We start from the raw sequence: 22,950 nt of genomic DNA on the forward strand, positions 1-22,950 counted from the left end.
AACCAGAGGGGGAAAACGGAGGAGAAAAGGACAGAAAAAGGGGAACGTAAGGGGAAAAAACAGAGATGAGCTGGGAAGAGAGGAGACAGAGAGTGAGCAGAACATGAGATAAAGTAAAGAGCAGTAAAAAAGAAAAAAAACAGAGAAGAGTAACAGAAGAGAGCAAAGGGGCGACAGAGCAGAACAAGAGAAGAACTAAGAAAAGAAAAGAGAGAATGAGAGAACCAGACGCAGAGAGAGGAGAAGGGAAGGACACGAGGAGAAGACAGAACCGAAGGGAAGCCAGACGCAGGGAGTGGCATCAAAGCTTCTTCCCAGAATCCCAGCAACAAGCTTAGGAGGGATTTCTCCCAGCATCGGCTGTGAAGCAGGTAAGCTTTTCATTCCTTCTCCTTCTGTTTATAATTTGCACAAACACTGTGCAGGTGCAATTTAATTCCATTTTGGTTGTAGCAGGTGTTGTAACCTAATTTTGGATTCACCATGATTTTCTTGAATGTTATTTTATTTCTATTATTATTTATAAAAATAAAAAAAAAATTATTTAGAAAAAGTTTAAAATTCAAAAATATATTTTTTCTCGAGTCAACCGCATCTTTCTATCAAAACCAAGTCCACCGGGTCAAACCATATCGACCAGGGTAAAAAATGAGTTTCGGGCTGTTTCGGGTCAAAACCGTCATTTCTGACCAAAACCGAGTTCACCGGGTCAATACGGGTCAAACCTTGTCGACCAGGATAAAAAATGAGTTTCGGGTTGTTTCGGGTCAAAACCGTCATTTCGGACCAAAACCGAGTTCACCGGGTCAATACGGGTCAAACCATGTCGACCAGGGTAAAAAATGAGTTTCGGGCTGTTTCGGGTCAAAACCGTCATTTTCAACTAAAACCGATTTCACCGGGTCAATACGGGTCAAACCATATCGACTAGGGTAAAAAATGAGTTTCGGGTCAAAACCATCGTTTTCGACCAAAACTCGGTTCACCGGGTCGATACCCATCAAATGTGTTTTTTGGTATTCCATTTTTTTTTTCCGGTTGAAACGGGCTTTTTCTAATACTGATTTTAATTTTTAATTTTACCTGTATAAATATTTATTATTATATATAATAAAACAAAAAAATCAATAATAAAGAAAAAAATTTCAACGGAGCAGAGCGGAGCAGTTGCGAGCAGTTGTGTTAGTATGTTTTTTTTAATACTATTCCTATTTTTTTTTAGTTTTTCTTCACGAGCGAGTAGGATAATGTTTTTTTCAAAAAAAAATTTAAAAAATACCAACCATATCCCAACACATCTCAGCTGTTGAAATAATCCAAGATTTGATCTTGTTGCACCACATCACCCAGTGTATCGAGCTTTCTGTGTACCGCGTCACACCGGATCCAAACCTAGACAATCGGGACCGTCCAATCACCAAGCAGATCCAGCCACTCACAACCGTCCGATCATTTAATTCGCGATTCAACGGTGCACAGTGTTCAACGGTACCGGTGTACCAGGCACGCGTTTACACCATAACATAACCTCGGACTCTGTCTCTCCTCTCGCCGGCGACGCCCTCTCTCTCATCAGATCTCCAATTTTCCGGCCGTCTCCAGCTTCTGCCCCACCACATAAAGGTTTTCATCATTTTCGCCGCCTCATCGGGCCGGAAAAAGGCCGCGATAGTCGCCGGCCACCGAAGCTTTAAGTTGTCGATTCTCCCTCATCAGCCATCAACGACTATCGAGACCACCACCATCGTAATCCTCGACCTCATATCTACCATGATCGACCATCGGTTCGTCAGAAATCTCGCTGGAAAAGTTCACCGCAGTCAACAGTAACCGCGCGTGAGCCACACGCGCCGCCAGTGGCATTTTCGTAATTTTTCAAGAAATCCGAGGGTATTTCAGTCTTTCACCTATACAGTGGCACTCTGGTAATTTTTTTTGGATTTCTAACATTTTTTATTTTGTATATAAATTTTATTGCATGTTGTAAAACAAAGAATAAAACAAAAATAAATATAAAAGGAAAAACGACGCGGGTCCAACACCCAACCTATCATGTTATCGTTCGTGGGTCCAAAGCCCAATTCTCGAATATGATTATACCAATTTCTTAACGATATCAAAATAATTTTTATTTTATAAACGAATATTGTTCGTCGACACGTCTCTTTTAACAGAAAAGGACCGATGTCAAAAGTTTAAATACCAAATATGGATTATGTCCATAGTTTTCTTGGTAACTCAGACGTACTTCTCCTTTTTAAGGTTAAACGTCAATATTTTAGACGAGTTTCCTATTTTTAGGAACTGATGTCATTTTTTTAACGCGTCTCCTACGAACATTGTTTGTCGACACGTCTCTTTTTACAGAAAAGGACCGATGTCAAGGATATTTATACCAAATATGGATTATGTCCATTATTTCCTTTTGGCAACTCATACGTAAATCTCGTTTTTAGGGATAAACGTTGATATTTTAGACAAGTCTCCTATTTTTAGGGACTGATGTCATTTTTAACGTCTCTCCTATTTTTAGGGACCGACGTTAACCATTTTAAAAAATAAAATTGCAAATAAGCTCAAAATATAATGTCATTTGAAACAAATAAAAAACACACAAGTAAAGGTAACCTTTCTCTAGAAAGGATGTTTTAAGGGTGGTATCTACCTTCCCTTAATCATAACTAACCCAGTACCCGAATCTTTGGGACCAGTGTTTAATTTGGGATTTCTAGTTCCCTCATATTACTAGATGACGACTCCAATAAAATCTTCATTTCCCCCAATAAAAAAAAATCTTTTTGTTAAATAAAACAATAAAAGCGGAGCCGTCGCCCGACGTCGTGTATCGACAGCAGGCGTGCGTGAATTGTTCACTCACGCTTGGGTCAGTGACCCGGCTAGGCCTGCTGGGTCCAACCCGAAAAAAAGAAGTTAAAAACATTATTTTAAAAAATATATGTGATTTTCTGCAAATGTTGTTACTGTATTTTAATCAATACCGGTTTGTATTTTTATACTGTAAAGATACAAATCCGATATTAAAAAATGTTTTGTTTTCATGCATATAGCCAAGTCTCTCAAAAATAAAAGAAAAAAATCATATTGTATTTTCATATAACAAAGAAAATTTCAAAAATATGTATTAGCATGCATTTTGGCTTTAATAACCAGTTTATTAAAGTCACGAGAACTAGGCCAATATTTCAAAAATTCTAAAAAAACTTATTTTGTTTTCTTTTAATATCTGGGGTTACGACCTTATACGTAAGACGTATGCTGGATATTAAATTCTTTTGTTGACGTAAGAATTACCCGATAAGATAAGGATCTCCTTACCGAGGAGGGCTTTTCTTAAAACATAGACGAACCAACAACTAGAAAACACGACAAGATCTTAGATTTTATCAGACAATAAAACAATGCAGCTTACCTTAGGTAGGGCGTATTTGGTGTGCTAATACCTTCCCTTTACACAACCAGTCCCCGTACTCGATCTTTGAGACCAGTTAGGGTTCCTAGTAACCAAAATACTAGGTGGCGACTCCCATTCTATTTTTCCACTAATAAAAGACAAGAATTCATTGTCTTCACACATTTGCCACATCAGATAAGATTTTGAGGGTAGATGTTTTTCGCCGCAATGCCGCACACTTGCGACAAGTATTATGATTACTATTATAATTATAATTATAATTATTATTACTATTGTTATCAGTACCACCACAACTATTATTATCACTATTATAACTATTACTATTACTATCAATAGCATTAATACTATTATTGTTGTTATTATTATTATCTTTATCATTATCAATAATATTATTATCATTATTATTTATATCATCACCATAATTACTGATATGACAACCATCATAACCACCCTAATAAAATATTACTATTATCATTATTATCACTATCACAATTATTAATATCATCACCACCATTATTATCTTAATAAATTATTATTATCACCACACTTTCATCATCATCATTATCATTACAATTCTACTAATATTATCATTAATTATCATTATTACTATCAACATTACTCTTACACCTACTATTACTATTAGTTGTAGCATTACCACTACTATTATTAATATATATATTTTTTATCACAATTAATACTATTATTGCAACCATTATTGTCCTTAAAAAAAAAAACTACTATCTACAATTATTATCACCATTAGCAGTTTTATTATTATTATTATTATTATTGATTCCATCATTACTAGTACTATTAATATTTTAATTCTTATCACCATCATCGTCATCATCACTATTATTAATATTATTATTACAATTATCACAATTATTACTATTATAATAAACTATTATTATTACCATTATCATTAACATTATTATCACTATTATTAATATTGTTAGTATTACTATTACTATTACAACTACTATAAGTACCATTATTAGTATTATTATTATTATTATCACAACTATTATTATTATTATTGTCACACCCGACATCGCGATGACCAATTAAAAATAATATTTCATGGAAAGAACATATTTCTGGCATCTTGTTCTTTAATGGGGAATGGTCTTATTTAAGGAGTCGCCACCTAGTATTATAGTCACTAGGAACCCTGACTGGTTAGCAGAGATTCTATGGTACGAAACTGGTTACGCAAAGGGAGGATATTATCACCCCTTAAACGTCTTGTCTAAGGCAGGCTGCATTGCTAGTTTTGTCATAAATTGCTAACATTTTGTTGGTTTATGCTATGATGGTTTGCGTGTAATATTCCTGACTCTGGCGCTAGTGAATATTCAACTACGAATATTTCCAACTTTGGCGTTGGTAAATATTCCGCAGCTATAAAAACAAAATAAATTTAAATCAGTATTTTTTTATTCCTGAATCTAGCGCCAATGAATAAATAAATAAAAATAAATTTATTTTTATGCATGCACATATTTTTTATTTTTCTAGCTAAATAAAATAAAATACAATGAATAAAAATAATATAAATTTAAACCAGTATTTTTATTCCCCACTCTGGCATTAGTGAATAAACCAATAAATTTACATTATTTTTATTCGTGCATTTACAGTTTTTTTTTCTACCTTTATGCACAAACCGGTAACTAGTGAATTAAATTGGCCTGTGTACAGTACCCATGCAATTATAATTGCAAAGCAAAGGGAAATGAAGAACTTACCTGTGCAGGAGGCGAAGTCGAAGACGGTGGCTTGCTTTGGATCCCTCGGTTACTTCTCCCTCCTCTGCTTCTTCTCGTCTTTCACTTTCTTGGGTCGCCTGTTCTCTCTCTGTGTCTGTGTTTGTTCTTCTTCGTTCTTTTCTTTTCTCCCGGTTCTGTTTCTCCATCTCTTCCTCTTGCTGTTCGTTCCCCCCTGTGTTTACCTTCTGCTTGCAATGGGAACCTCTGCTGGGCGCTGCTCTCGGTTGAAGCTAGGATCTTGGACACTGCTTCTACTACTCACAATGGCAGCTTGCTGAGAAGAGGATGTATGCTGGTCGCAGTGGTAGCCTGTTGAGAGGAGCTGCTGTCGTTGGTTGCTGATGGTGTGACTGAAAGTCAAGTTGCTGAAAATAGCACTGCCGCTGCTGGGAAGTGGAGGTTGATGCTGGTTCTACCACTGCAGCTGAGGGAAGGTTTGGCTGAGGAGCACCCGTCGTCGCTGCTTCAATGAAAAAAAAGTGGAAAATCAAGAATGCTGGAACTTAGGAGTACTCTTGCTGATGATCACGGTTTTGAACTAAAAGACTCCCACGGTTAAAGACAAAGCTGCAGTTCATGATTTAAAAATCTGCTGTTATTGGAGGAGTGCATGCTGGACGGCTCATATTATTTCATAAAGGATGATGAAGTGCTGGAGAAGAAGGAGTTGCACTGTTGATCTACTGGTGTGGTCGTCGCTGGTGCCGAAGGAGGAAACTTGCTGTTGTTGCTGCAATAATTAAAACTTGTGACGATTCAACAGAATTAAGAACAACTGAGTTTTATTCCAGGTGAATACTGTCACTTTTACAGAAGTTTTTGGTGCTAAACACAGTAATACAAGGTATTGCTGAGAATCTAACTAGTATTGAAGACTGAAAATGAATTGAAATTGGACTTGACTAGGATGGGAGCAAATTCACCCGAATTTCTCTCTTTTCACTCACACAATGTGTATTGTTAATTTTCTCTCCTTTTTTCATTCTGTTGCAGTGCATTATATGCATGCAGGGTGCCCATCCGTAATAAAAGGATTTATTGGTGTGTTACACGTGTCTATTGACACGTTACTATTTGAAAATGAAACGGTGTGTTTTATGAATTAAGCTCTTTTCCCGCTTATGCCTCTGTTCAAATCTATTCCTCTGTTTCTTCAAGGCTCATCGTTGGGAGAGTTGCTGTTGGCAGCATGTAACAAAACTCTTCCCTTCTCTGAAGGTCCCGGTCTCTTCCTTCTTCAAAGAGTGAGGGTGGTGATGTCTAGGCTTTGTCTGTGGAGAAAGAGAGCTGCTGATGGGGTGGTTTGGTCCCTGGCCAGAAAAGAAAAAAGGTGAAGATGGAGCTTCTTCCCCTATGTTCTGTTCTTGCAAATCGGGGAAGAATAAAGGAAGCTAGCTAAAGGCCAATGAGGGGAGGGGGCGTTTTATGGCTGGTTCTGAGACTAGGGAAGAAGAGGAAAAAAGCTGGGGGAGGGGGCAGCGGCGGCTAGTCTAGGATTCAGCCGTGCCCCCTCTTTTTTTTTTTTTTTGTAGGGTTTATGTGAACGGTCTTACAGGTCTTTAAATAAACAAGAGACCGGCCTTAGTAAGAAAAGAAAATCATAATCCCTAAATAAAAAGAAAAAACTATCAAAAACTTTTATATAACATAAAATCTAGAAAAATGAAGGAAAAATAACAAAATAGACTTAAACAACATCTTCCAGGCCTAATTTTAGAATCTTTTATAGTTCAACTAGTTATATCAAGTTAGGCCTCCTATAGAGCCGAGCCTCATAAATCTCCCAAAAATATCTAAACATAATCCATAATTGGATAAAAATTTATAATCTTTTAATGCTATTTTATTTTTTTTCTAGTGCAACCAAACTTTCTTTCGAAACTAGCTATGTCCTACTGGTCTATAAATATATCTATTATGCTATTTACATAATATTTTAGTGGTAGATCCTCATATAATTATGCAAGATCTTTATTTGACTGCACAAAACCTTCATTTTTTTAGTTCGTGTTGAGGGATTTTAGGCAAATGTTGAGATCTTTTCAACAATATAAGCCTCGTATATTGAAGTTTCAATATGCACCTTGTTTTATACTTTTTTTTTAAAGGCTGAACAAGTATATGCATTGAATTAAATAAAAATTGAATAAATAAATGTTTTAATTTTTTAAAAAATAAAAGACAATAGAAATTTATGTAGGATGCATATGTGATTACTAACCTCTCTAATGGAAATATCCATGTATAATGAACATGACCTCAAACATTTGCCTCAAACAGAAAATGTATGGGTAGATATTCCATTGAATCACAAAAAAATGGAGGGAAAATCATCTCAAATTTATGGATTTTCTGGACGATATTCATTTCAAGTTTTTCTATGTGTTGGGTATGCAACTCACTAAAGCATATATCTCTAAAAAAGTGATTGATTTTCGTGAGTGCACTTCATATTTGTTTTTGCAATAAATCCCTATACACAAGTGAAATGATTTTTCTTGCATAAACACATGACAATCATGACTTTTTATTTCATACAATCTGTAATTTTTCAAATTCACCGATCTAGATATGTTCGAAGCATATCCATTAGAAAAACACATGCTATTGCTAGAAAAATAATTGTGTATTCTTGTTTAAAGCAACATTGATTTTGGGCTTTGTGACTAGTAGTCTATCATGCACAAACTCTATATTTTTACGATAACAAAACAAAGTTATATCCATTCTATTTTTTTTATTGTTCTTTGTCTTCCCTTTCATGGTTATCATTATGTTAAAAAGATTTTCAAACATGTAAACGATTGAAGCAAGCTTGACATCATATTAGTCAAATACCACCCCATGACACACTATATATATTACATACTAGCTTAAGGCCACCATTGAAGGGAGCAAAACCACATAAATATCATGAAAATGGATAACAACGATACATGCTATTACACTCAATATATAATGATCAATGGTAGAGATTCAAACAAACAAGAAAGAGGAAGAACATCCATGCCAGTTATATATCCCGTGTCAATCTTCTCGACGGAGCTTTTTTCCCCATGGTAGGCAAGGGACAAGAGACGATGAATGAGCTTTCCAGGCTATCTTGAGAATGTTTAATGTAGAGCCCATAAATGAGACGTACAGACGGAATTGCATTATTCCAAATACTAAGACAGGAAGGAATGAAGCAATGGAAAGGAGTAATGTTGTCAACTTCCTCTCTGATTGAATGAGTATCAAAATTGTTGCCCCAAAGGATAGCATGGTCGTTATCACAGAAAAGAAGAGGAAGGTGAAGCCAACAATAAGTTTTCGAGGAAGAGAGATGTGAAAATCTTGTAGCTCAATCGGAGAGGTCAACAAAGAGAGAAACACCACAAGGGAAGTCAAAGAGCTTGCTAAGGAGACAACATCAGAGACAGTGAAAATCACAAAATAGGGAGAGTTGATGAAGTTGGGCTTGCCATTTTCATCAGAACCTCCGGGCACAGTATAGGCAGCAGCAAAGACAACAGTAGCAACAAGTGCAGCTACAGTTGAACAAGACTGAGATGTTTCCTTGATCCATTTTTGTGCCTTTTTCAGTTGTTCCTTGTGCGAAATTTCAAAGCACTCTCTTGCAGTTTTTCCATCATCGTTCAGGAGCGGGACATAATGATCAGGAATTACCTCTTGCACTTGCTGCAATAATTGGGAGATAAATATGAAAGTTTTAAAAAGGAATTTTTTTACCTTAATTGGAATACAAGATGGATGAAAAGGGCTCACCTCAAACCATTGCAACTCCTCCTGAAGTTGTAGTGCAGGCCCAGGCTTGGTTACTCCACTGTTTTGTTTTACATCTGCAACTTGGTGCAACAATGAGTTGTTGCTATTATCAACAACTCGACGTAGTCTAGCAAACGGTATTTCCTGTTGCTTCACAAAATCGAAGATCTTTTTCTGGCGATACATGACGGCCACATCCAAAATGCTCCGATTCATTTCATCGCGCTGGTCAATAGCTTGAGGATGGTGTCTTATTATCAGCTTCGCAATCTTTTCTGTTCCCCTTCTAGTTGCAGTAAACAATGGGATCTCCTTTTTAGTAGTCAATGATGACATCGAAGTTTGTGCTGGTAGACGTTGGGTTTCAGAATCTGCACTTCTTTCAATGACTTATCTTCTTTTATTAGGCTTTCGGCGAATCTCAAAGCAAATACATGCTTTCTTTTCTGGTCCCAGATTCCTTTTAGCCAGCATACTACATCATGATCGTGCGAAAGGGAATGAAATTAAACATGGATGAGAGCTAGACATTATTATGAAATGGAAAGAAATGTTAATAATGATAGTAAAAGGTGAAAACTAAATTTAGTGGAAGCATCTAAAAATAGGATGTGAACCAAAACCACTTTATAACATCGAATCACATTTTTTCAAGTACAAAGATTACGTCAGCAAAACGTTTAAACTCATGTTATCATAAAAATAATTTTATATTAATCCACTAATACACCTTTTTAAGTGACAATTGGTGTTAAAAATTGGGAAGAACTACTCTGCTTGTGTAGCCCGTGTCCACTAAAAAAAGAAACTGCGACTCAGTTATATAAGAACTAATATTGGCTACAGGATTCAAATATCGGGTCAAGCCATGAAATTTAAATTCTTATGATTCCTTAATGCTGACATGAATGAAATGTGTTTCATTGCATTGGAGAACTTGATCTAATCTGGATATATAAAGGTAGCTCAATAATACCTTCAGGGACCTTTAAATATTTGAGTATGCAGCCTCTTTGATTCCTCTTCGAGACACTCCCCAGATCTCCTGAGTTCCTCCCCCGACTGAAGGGACTACGGACACCACCTATCTCCACATTGGTATGATATTGTCCACTTTGGGCCTAAGCCCTCATGGATTTGCTCTTGGGCTATACCCCAAAAGGCCTCATACCAATGGAAATATTTGTCCATCTTTATATACCCTTGATCCTCCCCATTTCTAGCCAATGTGGGACTTTGGTTGCATACCCAACAATCCTCCCCTCAAACAAAGGACCACCAAGCCTCCCCTCAAACGATCATTTATCCGTCCACTCTCTATCAACCATGATTCTTCATTCTCCACTTCACCGTGTTGGGGTTAGGACACGTCCATGAAGCATCCGGAGAGCACTACCTGACTTGAGAGATTGCTCTTTCTAGGTCAACTCCTCTTCACCGTGTTGGAGCCAGGACACGTCCGTGAAGCACCTGGAGCACACCGCCTATCCAAGAGCTGATCCACGGATCACACGTGATTTGCTTGGGGGGCCCACCACCTTTTGTTCGGCATTCCAAGGATTCATCCATCATGGCTAACTCCGGGGCAAGGCTCTGATACCACTTGAAGGGACTACGGACACCACCTATCTCCACATTGGTATGATATTGTCCACTTTGGGCCTAAGCCCTCATGGATTTGCTCTTGGGCTATACCCCAAAAGGCCTCATACCAATGGAAATATTTGTCCATCTTTATATACCCTTGATCCTCCCCATTTCTAGCCAATGTGGGACTTTGGTTGCATACCCAACACCGACCGCTCTCAAGATCTCTCTTATTTGCCAGGCACCAAGTTTGTACCTGTGATTTTACCTCGTGGTGATGTTTAACAGGAAGGCCTGCAACATAATTTAGAGTTCAAATTTTATACATATAGGTATTCAAACAAGAATATGTAGGCAATATTGGAAGGTCTAATAATGTGGTTGGAGTAGGCATACAACGGTAGATGAGTCTTTCAAATATGCCCATGGCAAATCCACTCTCAAAAGCATCTGGCATTTCGGCTAGAAGTTGAAGAGTAGATATTTGATTTTTGTCCTTCAAGCTGGCGAGCGATTTATCCAGTTCTAGCAACAGTAAAGCTGTCTCTGCATTCATGAAATTGGGAAGACAAAAATTATACAATATCTTATATATGTATACTTTTTAAATTTGAGAATTCAATAAAGAGAGGAATTGTTACCAAATTTTTGCCCTATGATAGCAGCGCTAAGGATGGACAGTTCATCTACCGTTCTGTGGCTGTGAGTTGGTAATAGGCGGCCGTTATCATCCACGCATTGTCCTGGTTTGGATCTGATTAAAAACTCCACTATCTCTGTCTCAGCAAATTCAGCAGCTGTAAACAATGGGGTTTCACCGAAGTCATTTGAAATCGAAAGCAGCTCTGGACAACGTTCTACCAAGAGTCTTACAGCCTCATATTTGCCATAGATGGTTGCCTCGTGAAGAGCCGTATTTCCAAATTTGTTTCTTTTCTTGAGAAATTCTGTCTCAGTTAAAGGTAATTCTCTTTTCTTCATGATTTCAAGTAAATCTTTAAGTGGGTGCTCTGTTTTACTGTACACAGCTAGATGAAGTACAGTATCATTAGAGGGCGTAACTGGACAGTGGATTTTTTCGAAATGTTCCTGACAGTACTTAATCATGCATTGCCAGTCTCCTTTCATGGCTGCTCCATAAGGTGCATCGTGTTCTATCTCAGATGCTATCTACATAAAATCATGTAAGTAACTATTGTTAATGAACAATCTAAACTCAAAGCTAAATATACTGTTAAGTGAAATCCTAAGCAAGTTTATATTAACTCACAATACCGATCATTAATGTAATGGAAAACAAATTTATCACTCAAAGAGAACTGCAAGTATATCATGCACGTACATGCCTTTTAGTAATGGAAATGTGTTGGCAGATGATGGCAGTTTAGAGGTTTTAGCGATTAGGGATTGAAATGAAAGTAGTTTGATAGTTAAGATTTTTAGTTTATAGTTTGGAAATGTGATAGAATTAATTTGGTAAGACAAGAAGAAGAAGAAGAATAACAGAGTGGAAAGAATTGTTTAAATGCTTGATTGATAATCTTATTCCTCTTCTTTGCTGCCTAAATAGGCCAGCAACCTTACAACTGACAAAGCACGAAAATAGCTAGCAATAAAACAGGAAATCCTAACAGATTGGCTCCTAACAAAATAGCTCTGAAGACATGGAGCACCCACTAATCAGCCTTTTATTTAGTTGACCGATTCTAGTGCAACAGACACCTTACTCACAATTACTGCTCCTAACTTAGTCCACTTCACATGTAGCTCCAGGTGTGATTCAACATGTACTCCACGTATGATTCATATCATTTTAAGATAGCCAAAATGCCCTCCAACCGGCGAGGAGTGTGCGTCTGCTAATACTGCAGGTAGTAAGGAGGAGTTTGGGCTCAAGTGGACTTTACCATTTTCCATCCAAACTCCATCTCTGAGAACACAATTGGAGGAACCCTTCGTACTCAAGGTGGCATAGTAAGGATTAACAATTACCTCTTGTTGCAAGGAAGACCACCAATCTGCGGAGGATAATGAGATGGCCTGAAACTGAAGCAAGGTGACACGAGATAGAGCATCCGGACCTTGATTATCTCTGCCACGTTTGTACAGTATGGTGTAGTCATATCCCATAAGTTTGGGCAGCCATCTAGCTTGAGAAGGAGTAGAAATACGTTGCTCCAGTAAGTATTTTAAACTTTGGTGATCGGTTTTGATGATGAACGGTTTGCCCAACAAATACGGTCGCCACTTGCGCACAGCTTTCACCACTGCCAACATTTCCTTATCGTAAGTTGAGAGTGCCCTTGCCGACCCTTTCAAGGCTTCACTAAAGAACGCAATTGGTTGATCATTTTGTGACAGTATAGCTCCTAGACCTGTCCCGCTTGCATCACATTCGACAACAAAGGGCTGCTCAAAATCTGGAAGTCGCAAAACCGGAGGAGTAAATAAGTGCTGTCTTTAATTTCAGAAATGCTTCCTGAGATTCAGTTGTCCACCGAAATCCATCCTTGGTTAAGAGCTGTGTCAGAGGTGCAGCAATTGAACCAAAATCACGGACGAATTTCCTGTAGTATCCTGCCAACCCAAGGAATCCGCGAACCCCTTTTGCTGAAGTCGGCACAGGCCATTGTTGGACTGAATTGATCTTATTGGGGTCTACCGCAACCCCCTCCCATGAAATTCGGTGGCCTAAGTAGTCAACCATTAAAACCCCAAATTGGCACTTGGATGCTTTGACAAACAACTGATGAGTGGTCAGGAGTTGGAGGACCACTTTAAGATGTTGTAAATGCTCGTCCCAAGACTTGCTGTACACCAGAATATCATCAAAAAAAACCAAGACAAACCTCCGTAAATAAGGTCGAAAAATGTCATTCATTAAGTTCTGGAATGTGGCGGGAGCGTTAGTCAAACCAAAAGGCATCACAAGGAACTCGTAATGACCATCATGAGTGCGGAAGGCAGTTTTGGAGATGTCGTCGTCACAAACCCTTATTTGATGATAGCCAGACCTCAAATCTAACTTCGAAAAATATTTTGCACCTTGCAATTCATCTAATAACTCGTCAATAACTGGAATTGGAAACTTATCTTTAATTGTGATGTCGTTGAGAGCACGATAATCCACGCAAAACCGCCACGAGCCATCAGATTTTTTTTATCAACAGAACTGGTGACGAAAATGGACTCCTGCTTGGACGGATGATGCCGGATTCAAGGAATTCACTCACCAATTTTTCTATCTCATTTTTCTGATAATGGGGGTACCGATAGGGCCGTGTGCTAACCGGTGGCTGATTTGGCAGTAAGGAAATATGGTGATCATGACTTCGTACTGGCGGCAACCCGGATGGCTCCTTGAACAAATGATCGAACTCTGTTAACAACCGCTGCAAGTCAGCTGGAATGTGCGTTGGTGGTTCTAGCGAGGCTGTTGTTGACATCATATGAAGGAAAAATCTGGGGCCTGAATGGTACAGCAACTCCTTTTCTGTCATGGGGGCTAACTCAGACCGGTGTAATCCTAGAATGGTGTGTGACTTTCCTGCATGACAGAATGACATGCTAAGTTGTTTGTAATCTGTCTCAATCGGACCCAATGTTTCCAGCCATTGCACTCCCAAAACTGCTTGACATGCAGCCACGGGCAACACATAAAAATCAGCTCGAATTGGCAACCCCTGGATAGTGAGTAGAAGCCCCATACAGCGCCCTGTACACTCAATGATTTCTTTGTTTCCAACAGTCACCCGAAACACCTTGTCACGGATTACTGGTAACGCCAGTTTGCTGACAACCGCTTGATCTATGAAGTTATGAGTACTTCCTCCATCAATGAGGACCGTGACCTCTTTATTTCCTACCTTTCCAATCACCCGAAAGGTTTGAGGGTGATTTGTTCCGGCCAGAGCATGGAAAGAAATTTCTGGAATGGCCTCTTCTCCATTACTCTCAATGTCCATGTCTACATCGGCTGGACAATCTTCAAAGAGTATGTCTTCCATCATGAACAACTGTGGCCTGATGCACCTGTGTCCAGGAGCGAATTTGTCATCACAATAGAAACATAACCCCTTCTCTCGTCTCTCCCTGGCTTCCTGACTGGTGATGCGCCGAATAGGACCTGGAAACTTGTTTCCGGTTGGTTGGGTGACAGGTTGCATTGGAGGTGGTCCCAGAAGACCCACTGTTGTTGTAGGTTGTGCCCTATGATTGTAGTTTGGCATTGCCGAACGAAAATTGGAGCTAGGCTTCCGCTGCAACAGATTCCTTTCTTCAATGAGATGGGCTACACTGATGGTTTCTGAGAGAGTCTTCGGTTGTTTGACCCGTACATCTATCCGGATGTCATCCTTTAAACCTGCAATAAAAGAACCGATTAAAAAATTCTCAGGCAGCCCGTCCACCTTATGGGAGAGTCGCTCAAAGACTTCTTGGTAGGCTATAACGCTGGTAGTTTGCTTGAGCCTAGACAAGGCTTCTGATGGATCATCATAGTCTGTAGGTCCAAAGCGTTTAAGAATAACTTTGGTGAATTCCGCCCAATTCATCGGTCCTCTATCCCTTGTGAACCAGCGATACCACTGTAAGGCCAGCTTTTCAAGATGGAATGACGCCAATTGCACTTGCTGCGTGAGTTCGATTCCCTTGAACTCGAAATATTGTTCTGCCTTAAAAATCCACCCGGTAGGATCTTCATCACCACGATATATCGGAAAATTCAATTTGAGTTGAGTCTGATGGTGAATTCTGTCAGGTGCCTGATTCTGAATTCTGTCAAAAGCATTCGGATATCGTTCGAAACCTGGCCGTGTGATGGTGGTAGGACTGCTGCCAGACGTCTCTCCTCTTTCAAAGAAATTGCCTTCCCTGTCTCTGGAAGTATCTTGGCGGCTAAGTCGAAAAGCTTGTAGTTCAGCCATGACACCCTGCAATGTTGACGTAACCTGGGAAAAATTTTGTTTTATTTCATTCAAGTCATGTTTCATCGCATTGACGTCTTGTTTTGTCTCATCAAAGCTGGACTCGTGACGGGTTAAGATGTCGGTGACTTCAGTTCGGAATTCTGCATTTGATTTCGAACGTGTATCCATGAATCGAAAACAAAAGCTCTGATACCACTGATAGAATTAATTTGGTAAGACAAGAAGAAGAAGAAGAATAACAGAGTGGAAAGAATTGTTTAAATGCTTGATTGATAATCTTATTCCTCTTCTTTGCTGCCTAAATAGGCCAGCAACCTTACAACTGACAAAGCACGAAAATAGCTAGCAATAAAACAGGAAATCCTAACAGATTGGCTCCTAACAAAATAGCTCTGAAGACATGGAGCACCCACTAATCAGCCTTTTATTTAGTTGACCGATTCTAGTGCAACAGACACCTTACTCACAATTACTGCTCCTAACTTAGTCCACTTCACATGTAGCTCCAGGTGTGATTCAACATGTACTCCACGTATGATTCATATCAAAATGGTTGAAGGACAAAGCAAAAATTTTGTTGATATGAGATATATATAATACAAGAATGACAGTTTGAAGACAAAGGTTTTAAGCTTAACATAGTTTTTGGCTTACCTTACAAGTAATGGTTGCATATCTATTTATAGCCTTTTTAACCAACCTAAATAGAACAATTTTGACAAACTTTCCAGCCATAGAACTTGCAGGAATCTTAGTCAATACACTAGAAAATTGTGGATGAACATTCTTTCTTTCCTAGAACATTCCTAGTGTTTTTTTTAACTTAACTCAGCACTAACTTGTAGTTTATAGTATTTTCTATAATTGATCTCTAGAATCTTCATTAAGTGCATTAATAATTTAACACTCCTTCTTAATGCACTTAACTCATACTCTATGTTGATCTCGTAGTGCCTCAAACTTGACTTGTGGAAACGCTTTGGTGAAGATATTTGCTAATTGTTTTAAAATCTTGCAATTTTTCAACTCAATTTCTTTTTTGTCAATTGCTTCTTGTAGAAACTGGTATTTGATTGATATGTGCTTAGTCCTTCTATGGAATACAAGAATATTTGTCATGGCAATTGTTGATTTATTATCGTATAATATCGTTTTAGATCCATTAATTTCTCGGTATTATATCTAGATTTCTAAAACCTTTTATTAAGCTTAGACTGAAAAGCATTCTCATAAAGTCTTCTTCGTAGCTACTTGGTCTTTTCTCATGTACTTTTAAAGAATCCATTAGTTTAGCTACTAACAAGGTTGTTAAATCTTTTGATTGTTTTATGACAGTAACTATAAAGTCATTTTCTTGTAAGATTGACTATAAACTTTTTAACAACCCTTTGATAAGTAATATTTTCTTCTAAAGATCTCATTTAATTTACCACTACTTTAATTAGTCCATGATATTCTTTAACAGTCTCATAATCTTTCATCTTAATATTTTCCAACTCTCTTCGTAGTGTTTGGAGTCCAATTGTGCGTACCTCAGAATCGCCGTGAAACTTCTTCTGCAATATACCCCATGCGTCATTTGCTGTTGAAGCTCCAACAATCCTAGAAAAAAATTTATTATCCAGTGATTGTTGAATCAAATAAAGGGCACTAGCATCCTTCTGCTTTTTCACCTCTAACTCCTTCCGTTGTGCTTCTTCTAGAGTAGAGATATTTTCTGGCTCCTTAAATCCTTTCTCAACAATGTCCCAAAGATTTTGAGACCTGAAGAGTGTTTCCATTTTTTTTTCCCACAAATCATAGTTTCCACCATCAAAAATAGGAAGTGACACAAAGATAGATTGTGATGAATTTATGGTGGCCATAAAGACTCTAATTCCTCCTTACGATCAATTGGGCTCTATACCTGTTTTAGAATATGATGATAGTTTAAGAGTTAGTTTAGAGGTTTTAGTGATTAAGGATTGAAATGAAAGTAGTCTGATAGTTAAGATTTTTAGTTGTACTAGTTTAGTAAAAGAAGAACGATATGGAAATGGTTGAAGTAGAAGAGTTTTAGGACAAAGGTTCTAAGCTTAACATGGTTTTTGGCTTACCTTACAAGTGATGATTGCATGGCTATTTATAGCCTTCTTAACCAATCTAAATAGAACAAACTAAATTTCTAGCATAGAACTTGCTCGAATCTTATAAAATTCTAAAGTTCTTTTCATTGTGGACAAGCATTCTTCCTAGAATATTCCTAGTGTTTGTTAGATTTCTCTAAAACTTTCCTAACTTAACTTAGCACTAACTTGTAGTTTGTAGTGTGATCTTGAATTGATCTCTAAAATCTTCTTTAGGTGCATTCATAATTTAACAAAATGATTGGAATGCTGCTATATCGAGCTCTTGGTAAAATCAATGTCAACAAGAAAACTTGTTTCCAGAGAGATGACTACAAAGAAACAAACTAGCTTGCAGTTTTTTTTAATTAAGCCATTTGAGAACCCTATAAAGAACTATTCCTTGTTAAAAATAAAAGTAAATTAGCATCTGTGTTTTTGCTTGTTTAGTTTTTAGAGTGAAACTATTATAAGAATATATAATAAAGGTGAAGTCTTATTTATTACTTTTATAAGAATAAAATAAAGTTATGTTGATAGAATAAAACGTCTTTGTAAAAGAGACATATTGGAGAGGATAGCAACGCCCATTAAGCTCACATGACGGCTGCTTTAGTTAGTTTTTTTGGAATAAGTCGATATATTAAAAGGGCTAACCAGAAGGTAGCCAAAAACAAGATACATGAAAAGAAAAGAATCACAATAACAAAAAACAAACACAAAAAGAAAGGAAAAGAAAGTCAACAGATACATAACCGAAAAAGGACATTAGGAATGAAGAAGTTGATACGCCATGCTAAAAGCCTTTATTTGGTGTTAGACCAATCTATAATACCTTCAGGACCCATAATTAAAGTAGTGCCAGTAGCCATGAAGAACTTATCTGCAGACTTGAGCCAATTTGAGAGGCGATAAAGAATTAAGGAGAAAATATCTTCGAAGGTCGCAGTTCCATCATTGAAGATTACCTTGTTCCTCATAAGCCATATACTCCAGCTAACACAACAAGAAAGCATAGACCAAGCCTTACGCTGGAATTTTCCGAACACTAGGTTGGGCCATTGATGTAAAAGATCATCCACACAGCAGGGAAGGCAACCACTAATACCCACCAATCCAAGAATTTCATCCATAATTTCCACACTGGTCTACAATGGAGGAGAAGATGATTTGAAGTCTCAATCTCATTTTCACAAAAGATACAAAAAGCTTGATCAATTGGGATTATATTACGGCAAAGTAAGAAATCCTTAGTGCACAGTCTATTCTGAACAGCTAGCCAAAGAAAAGATTGAACCTTAGGAGGGACCCCTTTTTTGCCATATCGAAGCCTTGAAAGTTCTAAGCCCTGGATTCACAATCCTGTCAATAAGTAGAGAACAAGTTTTAACTGTATACCCTCCATCTGTTGAAGAGGACCAGACTTTTTTATCTAAAGTTGTTGCCTTTATTCGAAAGCTTTCTAGAGATGAGAGAAGGTAGACGACCTGCTCAGTTTCAAAGAGGAACAATTGTCTCCTCCAAGCTAACTCCCACTTCCATTCTCCTTGCTCCCAAATTCCCATGTCAGCAATTGTGGCATTCGGTTTAGTGGTAAGAATGTAGAGTCGAGGGTAGATGACTTTCAATGGAGAGCTATCAAACCAAACATCAGACCAGAATCGAGTCAGAGAGCCATTTCCCACTACAAATCTGCAATTATTGGCTAAAGCTGAAGAGACAGAGTCTGTTGTGGTCATAAGGGATGTTATATCCCTCCAGATACAAGACAATCTTCTACTAAAAATAGGGAAACCATTTTCAAACACCGGCTTGAATTTGTTGAATATCATCTTCTTCCACAGCTCATTACCAGGAAGAGAGAGCCTCCAAATCCACTTGAAAAGCATTGCTTTATTCTTGGCTATCAATGACCCAATCCCAAGGCCACCCCTATCCTTATCTCTAACAACCACGCTCCATTGGACTTTGCAAATTTTTCTCATTTTGACAGTTCCGACCATAAGAATTTGCGTTGGATGGAAGTAAGTAAGCGACACACACCTTTTGGCATAAGGAAGATGGACATGAAGTACAAAGGAAGGGAGTTCAACACACTTTTGATAAGGCAAATGCGACCGGCCATGCTTAACATTCTCCCTTTCCACGAAGTGAGTTTCTTTCGAAACTTATCAATGACGGGTTTCCATGTTGAAATCCTTCTAGGGTTAGACCCCAAAGGCATTCCCAGGTAATTACATGGAAGAGAATCATGCCTGCAGTAAACTGATTTTGCAAACTCATCCAAGCAGGAGTCATCAACATTGATTCCTATAAGAGAACTCTTAAAAAAATTAATGTGCAAGCCTAAGCATAGAGCAAACCACCTTAAGACTCTTTTAACTGACTGGCGGCAACTGCCCTTAATATATACATATAAAAACAATGTTACAATGAGTTTATCTTAATATATTTTGTGACCGTACATTTGGACTCATATTAATGTGGACATAACGTAATAATATGAGAAAACTAACTAAAGCAGCCAGTTTATATCTTTGTATTTTTTTAATATGGAATATGTTCACTAACATGCAAGAGGCTCTAAGAATAATATGATTTGATAAGATTCAAATTTTGATGAATATATATTATATCAAATAATTATTTTAATTTGAAAACTTAAATTGTCAGGTGATGTTTTTTAAAAAATAAATTTAAATTAATTTTCTAACATTCCATACTATCTTCACCCATATTACCTTTTTGTTTTATTTTTTAAATAATTAAATAATACTAGGTATTGATCATTTAAAATACACCTTTTCTTTTCATTGAATTCTTGCTGAAGAGCTCCTTTTTGATATTTTCTTCAACATTAATAGTTGAATTAACCCGATTTCAGAAGTATATATTATTACTTTGTTTTTTTATACAGTAAGAACTTGATTAATTGATCATTACAGAAATAAATATAATTAGATTACATTTGTTAAATAATATTTATGTTGTCTTATTTATTAAGGGTAGAATAGTACTTTCAGTTTAACCTATATATACTTTATTTGTAATTAGGTTAAGACTATGCATTCATAATATACAGTTTATTCAGAATTCTAGCCTCCTTTTTGTGTTTGATCTCAATAAGTTTAACATGGTCTCAGAGCTGGTTTTATGGAACGAAGCTTAATCCCAAATACAACTTCGCGGATCCAATTTTTTTTTGGAGTGATATTTTGTCTTTCGCTTCTGCAAAATTAGGTATTTCAACAGTTTCTGCAATTATTTTGGTATTTCGACAGTTTTTGCAATTATTTTGGTATTTCGTCTTCCCTTCAGCTTCTGCAATTTGGTATCTGCGTTCAGTTTTTGCAAATTTGTTTTGTGTTTTGGGAGTAATCGTATAATTTCGAGAAGATATTTGTTTAGTTTCTGCAATTGAGTATTTTGTCTTCCACTGCTTTTGCATTCTGGTTATCTATGATTGTTGATTATGGCTACTGAAAGAGATGATTCGCTTCAGTCTGTGAGTGTGAGGTTGGATGGGAAGAACTATTCATATTGGAGTTATGTAATGAGAAATTTCCTTAAAGGTAAGAAGATGTGGGGATATGTTAGTGGAACTTATGTGATACCTAAGAATATTGAGGAGGGGGATGCTGGTTTGATAGATACATGGGAAGCAAATAATGCAAAGATCATTACTTGGATCAACAATTCTGTTGAGCATTCAATAGGTACGCAGTTAGCGAAATATGAGACAGCAAAAGAGGTTTGGGATCATCTGCAAAGGTTATTCACACAATCAAATTTTGCAAAACAGTATCAATTAGAGAATGACATACGAGCTCTTCATCAGAAGAATATGAGTATTCAAGATTTTTATTCTGCTATGACAGATCTTTGAGATCAATTGGCTCTTACAGAATCGACAGAATTAAAGGCATGTGGTGCCTATATTGAGCGTAGAGAGCAGCAAAGATTGGTACAGTTTTTAACAGCACTTCGCAGTGATTTCAAAGGACTTAGAGGTTCAATTCTGCATCGTTCTCCACTGCCTTCTGTTGACTCTGTTGTTAGTGAGTTATTGGCTGAAGAAATACGTTTTCAGTCTTATTCTGAAAAAGGAATTCTTTCTGCTTCAAATCCTTCTGTACTAGCAGTACCTTCTAGGTCATTCTCTAATCATCATAATAAGTCTCACACAAGGGTTGGCTTCGATGAATGCAGTTTCTGTAAGCAGAAAGGTCATTGGAAGGCTCAGTGTCCTAAGTTGAGACATCAGAATCAAGCTTGGAAGCCTGGCAATCAGTCACAATCTAATGCTCATAGACCACCTCAGGGTTATAAACCACAACACCACAATACTACAGCAGTAGCTTCCTCGAGTTCTATTACCGATCCTAATATTTTGGCTGAGCAATTTCAGAAGTTTCTCTCCTTGCAGCCACAAGCAATGTCCGCTTCTTCTTCCATAGGTTAGTTGCCTCATAGTTCCTCAGGTATGTCACATTCTGAATGGGTCTTGGATTTTGGTGCTTCTCATCATATGTCTCCAGATTCCTCATCTTTTACCTCTGTATCCCCTTTGTCCTCCATTCCTGTTATGACTGCTGATGGCACTCAAATGCCCTTAGCAGGTGTTGGTTTTGTTGTCACACCTCACATGTCTCTCCCTAATGTTTATCTTATTCCACAACTCAAATTGAATCTTGCGTCTGTTGGTCAAATATGTGATTCTGGTGATTATTTAGTCATGTTTTCTAATTCTTTTTGTTGTATACAGGATCTGCAGTCTCAGAAGCTGATTGGGACAGGCCGTCGGGAGAATGGACTATATATTTTGGATGAGTTAAAAGTGCCAGTTGCTGCTGCTGCCGCTGCTACTACTACAGTTGATTTGTCTTCATTTCGTTTGAGTATTTCATCTTCTAGTTTTTATTTATGGCATTCCTGTCTAGGTCATGTTTCGTCTTCTCGTTTGAGATTTTTGGCATCCACAGGAGCTTTAGGAAATTTGAAAACTTGTGACATTTCTGATTGTAGTGGATGTAAATTGGCAAAATTTTCCGCCTTACCTTTTAATCGAAGTATTTATGTTTCTTCTTCACCATTTGATTTGATTCATTCTGATGTATGGGGACCTTCTCCTGTTGCCACAAAAGGAGGGTCTCGATATTATGTCTCTTTTATTGATGATCATACTCGTTATTGTTGGGTTTATTTAATGAAACATCGTTCTGAATTCTTTGAGATATATGCAGCTTTTCGAGCTCTTATCAAAACTCAATATTCTACTGTGATCAAATGCTTTAGGTGTGATTTAGGTGGGGAATACACTTCTAATAAATTTTGCAAATTGCTTGCCCTAGATGGAA

The 22,950-nt window shown here is 37.5% G+C and overlaps 3 protein-coding genes across 3 annotated transcripts; all 3 read right to left on the reverse strand.

The window, feature by feature from the left end:
- Positions 1–8,090: 8,090 nt before the first annotated feature.
- LOC118044924 (uncharacterized) lies at positions 8,091–17,579 on the reverse strand. Its single transcript, XM_073412483.1, has 7 exons — positions 17,021–17,579; positions 11,202–11,730; positions 10,957–11,106; positions 10,769–10,854; positions 9,950–10,031; positions 8,974–9,448; positions 8,091–8,886 (listed from the first exon to the last, which is right to left on the reverse strand). Exons 1-6 carry the CDS (start codon positions 17,351–17,353, stop codon positions 9,297–9,299), a joined length of 1,332 nt encoding a protein of 443 aa, XP_073268584.1. The 5' UTR covers positions 17,354–17,579; the 3' UTR covers positions 8,091–8,886; positions 8,974–9,296.
- Positions 8,233–9,189, reverse strand: LOC118044922 (ankyrin repeat-containing protein NPR4). The gene is made up of 2 exons (XM_035053398.1): positions 8,974–9,189; positions 8,233–8,886 (listed from the first exon to the last, which is right to left on the reverse strand). Exons 1-2 carry the CDS (start codon positions 9,187–9,189, stop codon positions 8,233–8,235), a joined length of 870 nt encoding a protein of 289 aa, XP_034909289.1.
- An 820-nt stretch (positions 17,580–18,399) lies between the features above and the next one.
- LOC140956145 (uncharacterized) lies at positions 18,400–19,578 on the reverse strand. The gene is made up of 3 exons (XM_073412614.1): positions 19,081–19,578; positions 18,706–18,941; positions 18,400–18,589 (listed from the first exon to the last, which is right to left on the reverse strand). Exons 1-3 carry the CDS (start codon positions 19,576–19,578, stop codon positions 18,400–18,402), a joined length of 924 nt encoding a protein of 307 aa, XP_073268715.1.
- Between the last annotated feature and the right edge of the window lie 3,372 nt (positions 19,579–22,950).

Source organism: Populus alba, chromosome 11 (genome assembly GCF_005239225.2).
Source record: "Populus alba chromosome 11, ASM523922v2, whole genome shotgun sequence".
Classification (NCBI taxonomy): Eukaryota; Viridiplantae; Streptophyta; class Magnoliopsida; order Malpighiales; family Salicaceae; genus Populus; species Populus alba.